The following is a 15648-nucleotide window of genomic DNA, read 5'->3' on the forward strand; positions in this document are numbered from 1 at the left end:
TTTATTTGCCAATTTGTATGCTTCTTCCTTGAATCTGATACCATCTCTAATTTCCCTTGCAAACCATGGTTTGGCCACAATTCCCTTACCATTCTTGATGTTCACCAATTCGTTCTTTAAATGCCTGCCATTGTCTATCTTTCCTTTCAGTTATACATGGCTGAATATTCAAACCAATCAGCATCCTTTTTATCTGTGGTATAAATTGTTGTGACTGTTTGAAATTTGGCATTCTTGCGTTTTTATCTGATGAGTGCAAGATAAAAAGCATTGGCAACATGTCTCAGCAACAATCATGGGAATATTATTTAAGATATGAGGAATTTATACAGTAAGGATGGTCATTACAGAAATACCTGCATAATTCCAACAGCATTACTCTAATTCATACTAAAATCAGGCTGCAACTTCTTTTACGATTGGTATGTGCCAATGTTTTATGCTGCTGCCATGTTGGATGGTTTAGGTAGGAAGTCCCTTTCAGCCCACAGCCAACTGCTCTAAGTATAACTTAAGGTCATTCAAAGCCAATTATTGTTTGGTGGGGAACTCTGTAGAATTCAATACACTCATGGATTTCAGGATGGAGCTCAGAAACACCCAGTATTTTAAGATCAATTTCCATCTGTATCACAATGTGAATTTAGATATGTTAAATCCTTTCCAATATTTTAGAAGTAGATCATTGGTAATGTTATGACACATCTCTAGTGTCAGTGGCACTACTTGGCTTTTCCTTCTCTTTGTTAATCGCTTTTTCTCTTTTACCTTCTATATCTCTGTCTTTTTGGGTGGGAGGTTGTAGCCAATATGGTATGGTGTTATGGTGTTCCAGGGAGGAGATACATTTGTTTATTTTATAGTTAGCAACATATATGTCAGTAATTATAAAGGGTGATGAAATTGATGCATTAAACTGATTCTTCAGTCATAAAATGCCATACTTAGTTATTTGAATTATGCTCATTTCTGAGTACTCTTTGACTGTGAATCACACTGAATTCATTAAGGGCCCTGTTTGGTATCAGCCTTCGCTTTCTTGCCTCAAAGGTTGTGGGTTGAAGATACCATTCCAGAAACTCTTGAGAGAATGCCTACTGTCAGAGGTGCTCTTTTAGACATGATGTGACCCTAAGAACCTCTTCTTCCTCAGGTGGATGTAACAGATTTCATGGCATTATTTGAGGCACAGAATAGTTTTCTGCAGTGTCAACATTTAGCAAAACTGGTTAATCAGTTATTTTGTTGCTGTTTGCATGACTTTGCTGTGCATATTTTGCCTTCCATATTTTCCTATCTTATAACAGTTACTATAATTGAAAAGTAATTCATTAGGTGTAAAGTACTTTGGGTGGTCTGGAGACTTAATAAATGCCTGTTTATTTTCAATTCTTTCTTATTCAGATACTTCTGAACATCCAGTACCTGGCCGCTTAGATTGCCATCAGCAAGTATAGATATTACTGATAATATTAATAACTTCTGTCACATAATTTGAATAGTTTAAACAGCACTGGATCTAGAACAAGCCCCAGTAGAGTTCTAGTCTAATTAGTCCCATATTAAAACCATCTGCATTTATTATGCTCTGCTCCCTATTCTAACTTTGGTAGCTAACTTCAGTAATCTTCACATTTTTGCTGGTCTCACATAGCAAATAATCGGATACTTGAACTATTGAACTCATATATCCAGTGGGTAGCCCTAAAAAACAAAGTTAGTTATCTCTTCAAATAAAGTCGATTAAAATGCTTCAATTTTTCCCCATTGACATTATGTATAATAGCCTGTGTCCACTGCCAGAAACGGAGTACAAGACAACAGTGTAATATTAACCCTAATAATATGAATGAGATGACAATTATTAGAGTTCATATTGGTCAACATATTGAAAGTAAATTCTCAAATTATAAAGAAACCAATATGAAACACATCACAAAAACGAGTACCTCACGTGAGGCTGGTCTGTATCCAAAACCTGATGGAAGATTTTTATCTTCTTCACACCCCTTCGCACCAGGACTGAAATGTAATTCAACATGAAAGCGTTCCTCTGAAGAAGGATCCTGAAAGTTAAAGTTATGAGAAACAGGTATCTGTAGGGCTGAACAACACAAATTAAGTACTTAATTGTTAAAAGAATTTTGCATTTGAAGGTAACCCCACCCTCTATATTTCCTACCATTCTCTTCAGATTGCACCAACTCTGGCCAAGAGGTCAGATGGGCTGTTTATTTATTGACCTTCGTTAATAACATGTTCTCAGATTATCTGCAATGGTAATACGTAACTAAAACAGAAATACCCTCCACAACAGTGCAGCTGAAATAGTATGGTACCTTTAAAGGCTATATATATATCACACATACACCCCACTGTGTATAGTAACCAGTGAAAGGCTTGCAGCAGACAGTTGTGTAGGACCGTTTATCAGATTTCTCAACTGGCAGAGGAACATGTTAGAATGCGCCATCTCAAAATTAACTTTGAATGCAGAATGGAACATATTAAGGTGTCCAGGGAAATCCACACATGCAACTGTTTAAACCATCTTACATTATTTACACCATGTAAAACAGCTGCTGCATAACCCCAAACCTCCCTGCCCTCCTGTTTCCAAACCAGCTTCCACACAGCCAATTAGATTTAACTCTTCATTTTCCTCTGGCTTCTACATGCATCTAAGTTTGACTGGGTTACAAAAAAGATATATGGCTAGTTCACATTATGATACATTGATCTTTCAATATTGGGAGACATTTCACGCAAAGCAATTAACACCCACTTAATTTGCAAGCTTGTATATTCCATCTCGAAGGGTTGTGTTTATTTATGCTACAACATTAAGGGGAGCACTTCATATACAGGTGCAGATGCAATAGAGTAATAGGAGTTATTGTGTTGCATCTACTTCACGATCCATATAAGCATACCTGAAAATGAAATCCAAAATAGCAAACGATGACAGAATAAAAGGGGAAAATGCCAGTGAGAAAGTAGCAGCAGTAGTGCCAGCAACAATAACTAGATCCCCAGGTGCTAAATCCTGATGCCTTCCAATAAATGTATCAGGTATAACATTTCTTAATGGAACATAGCATATCCACAAAGGACGCTATGCAAACTACCTGTCCAAAGGTCTTCTGTTCAGTTAATTGAGTACAATTTAACATTTTGAAATAAAATATTAAATATAGAATCATCATCCAATATGGGGCTGAAGACCATGATACTGGGATTAAGATATCTATTAACTATCAACTGAGCTAGTTAGGTATGTAGGAACTTGGCTCACAACGCCTTGACAGCTCTACAACTTTCAACTTTTCAAACTCTTCCTTTCCACCAGTCTGAACAAGACACATTTGTACAACGTAATTTTGGTAGTTCTGAGTGGTCTTCAGAGTTATTAAAGCAATTATGCACGCAGTGTGGCTGCAGTGCGGGTCGAACATGCATGATGCCTTTCTGGTCAGCAGTAGCAGTTAAATGATCTAAATGAAAAGCCTTGAAAGTAATTACAAATTTGAGATTAAAAAAATCAATATAACTTTAGAAAATTTAATTTTCATGTAACATAATGTAGTACAGAAAATAGAGCATAACGGAGAAAACATAACACCTTGTTTGGGTCCTCATACAACATAATAACAATCTGCGTCATGTAATTAAGTTCACTGGTGTAGTTCAGATAGCTCATTGCCCTCTTCCACTGCTCATCTTTGACCTCCTGCAAGGAAAGGAGGAAACAATCACACCACTATATTAAAACCGTTTTATTTATCCTTGAAATTCTATGCTTCAAACTATTTCATCAATGCAATTCTCACACAGCAAACAATAAATGGCATTTTAACAGAATGTGTGAACTACAAGTCAAATTCCATGATACAAATAGGGCCCGATTTTACCATTTTCATTCTAAGTGCTGAATCTGACTTAGAATGCAGATCCAACTTAGAAACTGCTTTCAAACGTCCCCATATGCACTCAGCCTGAACAAAAAATCACGGGTCTCATTCGCGTTGTGGGCGGGGCTTAGCGCGCCTGGAATGATTGGAGCTCTGAGCTGTGCGTGCGCAGTTAGAAAAAATTTGAAAAAGCGCGTCAGTGTCAGATCGCTCCTGGGCCGCACAAAGCGGAGAAAGCGGCCCGGGAGCGAAAAGTGGCAGCAATGGCCCCATAGACATCACTGTCCCCCTTATCCACACCCCCCCAAACTACCCACACACATCACTGTCCCCCTTATCAACACCCGCCCCCCACTACCCAGACCGATCGCCACCTCTGTCCCCTCTCCCCCACCGATCGCCTGCAGAGTGGCAGCAGATGCCCCCTGACCCTGCCTCCCACCAGAGGTCCATCTGCCCCCCCCCGCCCCCCAAAACCAGTGAGCAATCGGGCCTCCCCTCCCAACCAGAGATGCATCTTACCCCCAACCCCCCAGACAATGATCTGGCCTCACTCCCCCATCTCACTTCCAAGAGAATGGTCTGGCCTCACTCACCCCCCACTCCCAAGGGGAACCGCCCCCTCCTCCCTCCCCACCCGACAATGATCAGCCTTCCATCCCCCCAATGATCCGCGCTCCCCTCCCCACCCCCACCAGGGATACATCTGACCCTCCTCCTCCTCCTCGCCACCCCTCCCCCCCCCACAAAAATACAACGATCTGGCCTCACTCTCCCCTCCCCTCCCCCCAACAGCCAGAGAATGATCTGACTTGCCTGCCCCTCCCCTCTACCACTGATGAGTCAGTGGGCCGTTGGAAGCTCTGAACGCACTCTTTAGCAGCTGAAGCACCCAATTCAGACTTTTATTTAGCAGGTCCACTGCGGCGCGGTTCCGGATTAGCAAACGTGGTGGTAAAGGGGGAAATTCTGATGAAATTGGGCAAATGCATTTAAATTGCCACTGTGCCTGTTTTGGGTGTGAAACGGATCGCCACATTCATGGCGCTCTGTTTGGACATGGGCGCGGGTTGCGTTAATGGTCTCACACTCGACTTTACTATGGTTTCGCGCCTGAAAATGGGCGTGATGCAGTAGTAAAATCAGGCCCATCGAGTAAGCTTTGGGATGTGGGTTAGTAAAGTCAATCAACAATAATATAAGAGCAATTTATCATCATTGGCTGCTTTCTCAAGCTGAGCAATGCTACTTCTTGTCAGATTTTAACTTAAAACATTGTCACCATGAACCAAGAGTTATGGGGTGAAAACACAGGCACTCATTGGTTGGGGGGGGGGGGTCCCCTCAATAAATTCTGTTACTTCAAAACATAAGATTGCATGTGTCACTCTGGGAATCTTTCTTAAATTAAGGATGTAGCCAAAGCTTATGACTAGTTATAACTAGATTATCCTTCCTAAGCAAATATATTTTCAATTAATTTGATTGCGTTTTTTGAAGGGGTAACCAAAAAGGTAGATGAGGACAACACAGTTGATATTGTTTACATGGATTTAGCACAGCCTTTAAGCGTGGTAGATTGTTGCATGGGGTTAAATCTCACGGGATTCAGAATCAGGTCACCAACTGGATACAAACTTGGTTTGATGACAGAAGACAGAGGGTGATTGTTCAAACTCAAGGCCTGTGACCAGCGGTGTGCTGGGTCCACTGTTATTTGTCATTTATATTAATGATTTGGATGAGAATTTATGAGGCATGGTTAGTAAGTTTGCAGATGACACCAAGATTGGGGGCATACTGGACAGTGAAGATGGTTATCTAGGATTGTAACAAGATCTCGATCAATTGGGCCAGTGGGCTGATGAATGGCAGATGGAATTTTAGATAAAGGCGAGATGTTGCATTTTGGTAGACCGAACCAGGGCAAGACTTACTCGGTTAATGGTACGGCATTTGGGAGAGTTATAGAACAAAGAGATCTAGGAGTATAGGCTCATAGCTCCTTGAAAGTGGAGTCACAGGTGGACAGGGTGGTGAAGAAGGCATTCAGCATACCTGGTTTCATTGGTCAGAACATTGGATACAGGAGTTGGGAAGTCTTGTTGAAGTTTTCAAGACATTAGTAAGGCCACACTTGAAATACTGTGTACAGTCCTGATGCTCTGTTATAGAAAGGATATTATTAAACTAGAAAGAGTGTAGAAAATATTTACCAGAATGCTACTGGGACTTAATGGTTTGAGTTATAAGGAGAGGCTGGACAGACTGGGACTTTTTCCTCTGGAGTGTAGGAGGCTTAGGGATGATCTTATAAAGGTCTATAAAATGAGGGACACAGATCTGCTAGATAGTCAATATCTTTTCCCAAAAGTAGGGGAGTCTATAACTAGACAGCATAGGTTTAAGGTGAGAAAGGAGAGATACAAAAGGGTTCCAGAAGAGCAATGTTTTCCATACAGGGGGTGGTGAGTGTCGGGAACAAGCTGCCAGTGGTATTAGTAGAATCGGGTACAATTTTGTCTTTTAAAAAGCATTTAGACAGTCACTGATCAAAGTGCCAAGTGGCAGCAGAACCCCCTACCCCCATCAATTGCCCCAAGAGGCCCTGCTCCTCATTAGGCCCCAATCCCTCAGCATTGCCTGGTTCCTTGTTGGCACTGCCCCTTGGGCCGTGTTAGGGGAGCCAAGCTGCCACTACCAAACCAGCAATATCCAGGAGGCACCCCACTCCCTGGGGGTCTCCATGGTCTCCCTTCGCTCCAGTGGGGTCGGACCGCCAACTCTCCATTAGTGGGGAGCTGTTTTAAATCCTGCTGGAATGAAACACTCCTGCTGATTTCTGGCATGGAACTGAGAGCACCACAATGTGCTGGGAGAATCAACCCCGCTGTATTTCGCTTGAATGTTACTGAAAAGCAGCCAACAGCATTCACTGTGTTTACAGTGAAAACGAATAGTGCAAATAGGCCAGGATGAAATGGATGACATAAGGGTGAAGGAAATGGCAGTCATTTCTTCACCTCTGCTACCATCTGAGACAGCAGCCTCCTCCTTAGAACTGCAAAGCTCTGCCTGAGGATGACTTCAGACTTGCTCAGTTTATTGTCACATATATTGGTACACAGTGAAAAATAACGTTTCTGACACTATACAGACAAAGCATACCATTCATAGAGTACATAGGGGAGAAGGAGAGGGTGCAAAATAGGGTGTTACAATCATAACGAGGATGTAGAGAAAGATCAAGTTAATACAAGGTAGGTCCATTCAAAAGTCTGATGGCAGCAGGGAAGAAGCTGTTCTTGAGTTGGTTGCTATGTGATCTCAGAGTTTTGCATCTTTTTCCTGACAGAAGAAGGTGGACAAGAGTATGTCCAGGGTGTGTGAGATCCTTGATTATGTTGGCTGCTTTTGAGACTGCGGAAAGTATAGACGGAGTCAATGGATGGGAGGCTGGTTTGCGTGATTGACTGGGCTACGTTCATAAACCTTTATCGTTACTTGTGGTCTTTGTCATAGCAGGAGCCATACCAAGCAGTGATACATCCCGAAAGGATGCTTTCTGTGGTGCATTTTTAAAAATTGGTGAGTCGTAGCAGACATGCCAATTTTCCTTAGCCGCCTGAGAAAGTAAAGGCATTGATGGGCTTTCTTAACTATAGCACTGGCGTGGAGAGACGAGGACAGGTTGTTGGCAACCAGAACACCAAGAACACTTGAAGCTCTCAACCATTTCCACTTCATCACCATTGATGTAGACAGGGACATGTCCTCCACTACACTTCCTGTAGTCAATGACTATTTCCTTTGTTTTACTGACATTGAGAGAGAGATTATTGTCATTGCATCAGTTCATCAAATTCTCTGTTTTCTGTACTCCATCTCATCATTGTTTGAGTCCAACCCACCCAAAAACTTGAAAATAGAGTTGGAGCAGAATTTGACCACATGATCATAAGTGTTAAGGAATATAGCAAGGGGCTGAGGACAGAGCCTTGTGGGCACCGGTGTTGAGGATAATCATGGAGAAGGTGTCGTTGCTTATTCTTACTGATTGTGGACTGAGAGTCAGGAAGTCTAGGATCCAGTCACACAGAGAGAAGCCAAGCCACTGGCCATGGAGTTTGGAGATGAGTTTTGAGGGAATAATGGTGTTGAAGGCTGAGCTGTCGTCAATAAATAGGAGTCGGACATAAATGCCTTTGTTATCCAGGGATGAGTGTAGGGCTAGGGAGATGGTGTCTACAGTGGACCAGTTGCAGTGATAGGCAAATTGTTGGGAGTTCTAAGTTGATCTGTGCCATGACTAACCTTTTGAAGCAGTTCATAATGATGGATGAGAGAGCCACTGGGCGGTAGTTTTAAGGCATGCTGCCTGGCTTTTCTTTGGTACAGGGATGATGGTCATCTTCTTGAAGCAGGTAGGGACCACAGATCAGTATAGGGAGACATTAAAGATGTCTGCAAAAATTATTTTACAGCTTTAATATGCAGATTGCATGGAACTTTCATTACTGATTTGGCTGCCTGCAATGTACTCATCTCCAATGAGTTCACAAATGGCAGATGCTGCATGGATGCCATACAACATTAACATTGCATTCTCCTGACAAAATGTTTGATACTTGCACTTTTATCACAATTGGTTTGTCAACCCTGGCAAGCAGGTTGCCAGCAGAGCACGTAAGATGTGTCAGGTTGACACAAGCTGTATGAGGTGGGATCATGCCAGCATACAATTCTGATAATATCATAATAATGCCCCTCTTAACATTGTAATTGCACTCATGAAAAGTGCAACTTTAAATGAATCAGAGTTTCCCATTATAAACAGATAAAAGCTGTAGTTGGGTTCTGTAGAATGTTGCTCATCAAAAGAAGTAGAGTAGTATACCCTCCAAGTTGAAATATTGTATATTCCTAAATCCCTATATTTGTTAAAGAAATATTTTTTAAATTTTATTTTTAAAAGAAATACGTATTTCCCATCCATTCGCTACGTCCCTTGATCATAAATTCTCCCTCTCTGCTGTTTCCACACCACACTAACCATCCTGTTCTCCATATCCCTAGCTCTTTCTCACTCATTGCTTCCCCCTCTCAAATACTCGTTGTGGGTGAGGGCTTGGGAGAGTCAACAAGCAGGTGGGTTGGCGAGCAAGAGACCCTGCTCCAAATTGGCAAAAGGATCATATGCATTATGTTGGCTTGGCAAGAAATAATGCTAAAATGGAAATTTCAACACTACGTGTGCAAACTGGCTGTATTGTATCCATGACATTAAAGCGGAATGACTTAAATTGTGCAACGTAAAACAGGGTTGGGACTGGAAATGGCACGCACCGAACAGACTGGAAGCAACTGCTTGGAACAAATTGGAGAGAAATTGGGTTTTCACAATTGAGAAAAAGCATTCAGGGACAGCATTGGAAGGTACGCATTGAAGGGTACAGAATTCTCCATCAAAAGCTTAGTGAAGTTTGAAGAAGGTACTTGTTGAGCAGCAGCAAATGTCCAATGTAGTGGCAAGCATTCCAAGTGTATTGCGCACAAATGAAGAGACTGGATGAGTAATTATAAGCACAAGAGGCAAGATGTCATAGACCTTTACAATAATGCCTTCTTCCATGGAAAGAGTGGCCAACTGCATGGAGCATCAAGCATGACAACCATAATTGCATGTACTTTTCTCCACAGTAGGGATCCTGGCTGTTGTGTACTAAAGAAGAGCTCAAATCTGCCTAGGCAACTGAAATGCATCTTCAGCATGATAATTTGTTTGATGATACATGTAGTATTTCATATACTTTTATGCTGCTTTTGAGCCTCATTAGCTGGATTCATCATCGATTTCAACCACATTTTAAGTAGGTATCACTTGTCTCCAAGCAGCCAGCTGAGGACAGGGTTGGTGTTGGGCTGCAAGACAAAAGCATCATGGCAGCTGCACCAATGACGGGGTTCTATCTCAGCTGCGCACTGACAGAATGGAAGCTTTTGTGCTGGATGAACTCTCCTGGTTAATCTGGGCGTATCTTGATTGCTACAGAATGCAATCAATGATGCTCTGCACCCATGGGCAGCTGGACAGAGCCATAAACCCAAGTGCCCTCGCAATTAGAATGCAATGACTGACGTGTGTCAGTCCTGGCGAACAAGTCAACAGTCACCCGCATTTGTTTGTGCTGACTGTGGGTCCTTTAAGAGTCCCTGCGTAAATAAGTTGACAGCAGCAGTAATTTTTGGTCACCAGCTCCGGTAGGAAGCAGCTCTTCTTCCTGCAAGCTACAAATTGGTGTTACACATTGAAATGCATTTGACTACTTGCAAATATAAATTGCATTTTGTAATCAATGAAAAAGTATCCAACTTAATCACTGGTATGAATTTGCAGTCACCTACCAGTACTGCCGCCAATACTTACGTTACAGAGGGCTCCATAGCGCAATATAGAGAGGAGTGAGTGTACATGGCTTTCACTGGTAAAGTACAACCTAGTACGAACGTGTCGCTCTGGAGACAAGACTCCTCTTGAGTATCTGGAAAAAATGGGTGTAATATTGTAATAAAATTGCATAAAATATTTTGAACAGTACATTATAAAATTGATTTTACGTGGATTATGAAAGAAAATTATTATCCCCTTATCAGAAAGTAATTCTTCGTTCATCTTCTGGCATCAAATTTATTGCCCTTAATTTCTTCCATCCTGGTCATTCTGAAACTGTGACCGCTTGTTCTAAAAATTCAGCAGCATAATCAATGTCTCAACACCTACCCTACGTTCCTTTACTGCCTTATTTTTCAATGGGATCATCTCATTTTTTGAAACAGTAGATAATATAGACACAGTTTACTCAGCCACTCACTATAGGACAACTGTCTCACCCCAGGGACCAATTGAATGGACCTTCACTGTACACGTATGTCCTTCCCTAAATAGCAAGATCAAAATTGCACAGAAGAATCCAGGTGTAGTCCCATAATAGTTGTACCAAGACTGCTTTATTATTGTATTCTAATCCTCTTGCAATAAAGGCCAACATAGAACATAGAACATAACAGCGCAGAACAGGCCCTTCGGCCCACGATGTTGCGCCGACCAGTTACAAAACAATGACCCACTAACCTAAACCAATCCCTTTTCGTCCATAAACCTATCCACGGATCTCTTAAACGCCCCCAAACTAGGCGCATTTACCACTGCAGCAGGCAGGGCATTCCAATCCCTCACCACCCTCTGGGTAAAGAACCTACCCCTGACATCCGTCCTATAACTACCCCCCCCTTAATTTAAAGCCATGCCCCCTCGTGCTAGATTTCTCCATCTGAGGAAAAAGGCTATCACTATCCACCCTATCTAAACCTCTAATCATCTTATATGTTTCAATAAGATCCCCTCTTAGCCGCCTTCTTTCCAGCGAAAACAACCCCAAATCCCTCAGCCTCTCCTCATAGGACCTCCCCTCCATACCAGGCAACATCCTGGTAAACCTCCTCTGCACCCTCTCCAAAGCCTCCACATCCTTCCTGTAATGTGGGGCCAGAACTGCACACAATACTCCAAGTGCGGCCGCACCAGAGTTGTGTACAGTTGCAACATAACGCTGCGACTCCTAAATTCAATCCCCCTACCAATAAACGCCAAGACACCGTATGCCTTCTTAACAACCTTATCTACTTGATTCCCAACTTTCAGGGATCTATGTACACATACACCTAGATCCCTCTGCTCATCCACACTATTCAAAGTCCTCCCGTTAGCCCTATACTCGACACATCTGTTATTCCTACCAAAGTGAATTACCTCACACTTCTCCGCATTAAACTCCATCCGCCACCTCTCGGCCCAGCTCTGCAACCTGTCTAAGTCTTCCTGCAAACTATGACACCCTTCCTCACTATCTACCACACCTCCGACTTTGGTGTCATCAGCAAATTTACTAATCCACCCAACTATACCCTCATCCAGATCATTAATAAAAATTACAAACAGCAGTGGCCCCAAAACAGATCCCTGAGGCACACCACTCGTAACCGAACTCCATGATGAATATTTACCATCAACCACCACCCTCTGTCTCCTATCCGCTAGCCAATTCCTGATCCAATTCCCTAGATCACCCCCAATCCCATACATCTGCATTTTCTGCAGAAGCCTACCATGGTGAACCTTGCATTTCACTTGCATGTCACCATTTCACTTGCATTTCACCTTACATGTCACTTGCATTTGAGTTGCTTGCTATACTCCTTGTACAAGTACAGTCAAGTCTCTTTGAACATCAACATTTACAAAATTTGTGCCCTTTAAAAGCATTCTGATGACCATTCACACTTACCTATATTATACTTCACTTCCATCTTGTTGCCCAATCACTGAACTTAGACCGTAAGGCATAGGAGCAGAATTAGGTCATTCAGCCCATGGAGATTGCTCTGCCATTCAATCATGGCTCTTAAGATTCTATATTTCTCAGCAGTCTGTGTGCTCCTCACAAGTTGACTCCCACCTAGATATTCATTCTCAGCAAACTTAGATACATTACTCTTTGGCTTTTCATTTAAGTCATTAATATAGATTCTAAGTGGCTGATGCCCAGCACGAATCCTCTTCAAGATAAAGTTACTACCCTTCTGTAATTGTTGGGTACAACTAACTATAACACTAGTGCCCTTGCTCACTTGGACAAATATAAAAATTAATCTAATGGTTGAGTGTTCACTGTATTAACAAAGTAAACAAGACAGTTTGAGCACTTATATCAAGAACATAGGTTATTGCACTTGCAGAATATGAAAATGAAGAAACTGTTATTCAATGTCTTAAAGAATATGTAAGCCCTTACAGCGGATGGAGTTTGTTAACAGTATCATCATCTTGAGTCCTTTGCAAGTCAGAACGAATTTTCCTTATCAAAGGAGTACAGTATCCTTTGGCAATATTCATCTTCTCAGCCTTGGTGATGCCATATTCCTAAAAATTTAAATTATTCATTAGTAAAATCAAGAAATGTATATTTTTAAAAATATGTTGACAACTTGAAATTTATTGTATTATTCCATTTGTTTCCTTCCTCTTTAAAGTTTAATTCAGACTTCCTCAATTTGTACCACAATTTGAAGAAAATGAGGCTGTAGAAACATACATGACAATGCAATTTCAGAAAAGTCAGTACGAATGAGAAGGTAGAGTGATGGTACAATCAATCACCTTTACAACTCAGATACCTTACACCTATTGGACATATTTTAATTCCACATATCTAATGTGTAGGTTAGAAGGATTAGCGGGTAAAATATGTAGGGATATGTGGATAGGGCCTGGGTGGGATGGTGGTCAGTGTAGACTCGATGGACCGAATGGCCTCTTTCTGCACTGTAGGGTTCTATGATTCTATGGTGTAGTGCACAAATTACTTTCCCCTTTCTACACTGTATTTTAAAGAACTGCTGAACCAGTACGCTTCACAAGAAAAATGAGAAGCAGAGAATATATCTTCTATAACTGCAGTAAACAGCCGCAATTAATTACTAAGTAACTTGTATTTAAATAACAACTCATTGCAACCTTAGGACATTTCAAGGCACTTTATATCCAATTATCTGCAGCGTAGTCAATTCATGGGACATGGGAAAATATGGGAGTCAACTGATACAAAGCAAGGTCTCACAAAAAGTAGATGACCCATCAGAAGAGAACAAAGCAAAAATAAAACTAAAGGGAAAAAACATTATCACATCTTCTTCATACAGGAATGAAGGAGGCCGAAATAGGTTCCAATGAGTCTTATTACCTGAGGTATCACAATGTCAGCCAATGACTTTGATAACTGATATAGTTCCATAGTGTTCTCGAGTTGTAGGGAACTGTTGTGCTGAACATCATACTTTATGCAGTCATAGATGTCAGGAATTTTGCTAATATCATAACGCTCATTCTTCGTTTTGACGTCCTTTTCTAATTTAGCCCATCTTCGCAGCATCAATTCAAGTGATTCACTATGGTAAAGCTGAATATCTATATACAAAGAAAGCACTTATTTCTTAGTCAAAAGGTTTAACTTGGATTTAAAAATATTCAGCCATATAGGGAATGTGCTCAATCACACAAGAGCAAAATTATTTTTTAGAAATTCAACATCGAGGCTCAAGTTCTAGCTATTTGCCTTCCTAATTGCTTGTTGGACCTGCATGTAAATTTTATGCTCCCTGAGGAAGTACATCAAAGTCCCTTTGTACATTAACACTTAAAAGTTTCACGCCTCATAACAAATACTCTGCATTTCTATTCTTCTTACCAAAATGAACAACTTCACATTATATATTACCATCTGCTACAGTGTTGCTCTCTCATTTCATCTGTCCTATATCTTTGCCAATGCACAGCTTGCATTCCTTTTTTGGTCCATATATAAATGAAATACTTTACCAGCTGATTTGGGATCTTCCATCCTTTGTCTAATTTGAGATGTCAGGCTCTGAATCAGGGCGTAAACCTTATCACAGGTCTTAACAGGGTTTTTAATCAATTGCATTGACTTAATTATAGAAGTGTTTTTTGTTGGGGCAAGCTGCAAAAGACAAAAGTGTTAGAGAAAGAAAACATTCACAATAAACATTAAATAATTCAGAAACAACATATATTAGTTAAATACACTGTCTTGTCTTTGGGAAGGAAGAAAGAGAACAAAAGGGCAAAAAATAAAGCGGTTTTAGAAAGAGGAGATAAAAGAAAAAGAAATAAAATGGGCTCCATTTCTGATGACTAAGCCACAAAGAACCATTCTAGCTGTGGGGACAGTGCAGAGAACAGTCATGATGCTGACTTCTAGGGAAGGATTTTTCTGCAGCCTTAAGGACTTAATGTCAGGGTCAAATGGTGAGCAGAAGCCTGTTCCAGTGAAGAACACCCACTAGGCTGTTTTTAACTTTGAACTGATTAATTACTGGCCAGAGGGGAGGCTCACCGTCGCAGACGAGGCAGAAGAAGTTAAACTTATTCTGTTATGTTTAAGTCCTGCTATCTGTTCCACCCTACCCAAACCCCAACACATGGCCCGGGGAACCCTATCAGGAATGAAGGCAGCCGTTTTGGCTGCCATAGGCTACAATAGGGATGACCCGATACAAGGCTTAAACAACTGCCAACAAAAGAGAGGGGGCACCCGAAAACCTATGCTGGCTGACTATGGAAACAATTTGTTGCGGTTTTCAGCCAATTAAATCAAGTCCAATTAAATGCACACCACTGGTCCACATGGATCCGGACCCTGATAGCACACATTGCCGAGGGCAGTCAGAAAGCCTGTGAGAATTTTGATCCCGATGATAATACACACACAGAAGCCTGGGCCATCCGCAAAATGACTCACGTGTGGGAACGGGAAGTCAAACAAACAGGCACCTCCAAGCCCACAAAACACGAAATGATGAACCTGATCCACACAGACCTGGCCCTGGTTTGGTGTAACGAAGAGGGAGGTGGAAACAGGGGGCAGGGAAACTCATCCCCATATACCCCTGCCAATCATCAATACAGAAGACCGCAGCCCCGTGCAGAACCCCGATATATTCCCACCCCAGGTGCAGGGAGCGAGATAAACCAACTCCAGATATGCACCAACGCCGCTGCCACCGCCCCACGCCACCCAGGGGACCGCGACCAAAAGGATGGGGCACCCCGTAAACCTTACCCCCTATGGTGCCCCAGTACTGGGACTCCCAGAACCAT

General features: G+C 41.7%; 1 protein-coding gene across 2 annotated transcripts in view; it reads right to left on the reverse strand.

Moving 5' to 3' along the window:
* Positions 1–15648, reverse strand: part of ppip5k2 (diphosphoinositol pentakisphosphate kinase 2) — a 139358-nt gene that overhangs the window by 62898 nt on the left and 60812 nt on the right. For both annotated transcript variants that reach the window (XM_080189064.1, XM_080189063.1), the window contains exons 17-22: positions 14347–14488; positions 13712–13935; positions 12764–12891; positions 10339–10453; positions 3623–3730; positions 1950–2066 (exon numbers count right to left, since the gene is read on the reverse strand). In XM_080189064.1, the coding sequence (XP_080045190.1) occupies positions 1950–2066; positions 3623–3730; positions 10339–10453; positions 12764–12891; positions 13712–13935; positions 14347–14488 (834 nt within the window). The remainder of the gene's footprint in view (positions 1–1949; positions 2067–3622; positions 3731–10338; positions 10454–12763; positions 12892–13711; positions 13936–14346; positions 14489–15648) is intronic.

This window comes from Carcharhinus amblyrhynchos, chromosome 5 (genome assembly GCF_965287045.1).
Source record: "Carcharhinus amblyrhynchos chromosome 5, sCarAmb.v2.hapA, whole genome shotgun sequence".
In the NCBI taxonomy this organism is placed as follows: Eukaryota; Metazoa; Chordata; class Chondrichthyes; order Carcharhiniformes; family Carcharhinidae; genus Carcharhinus; species Carcharhinus amblyrhynchos.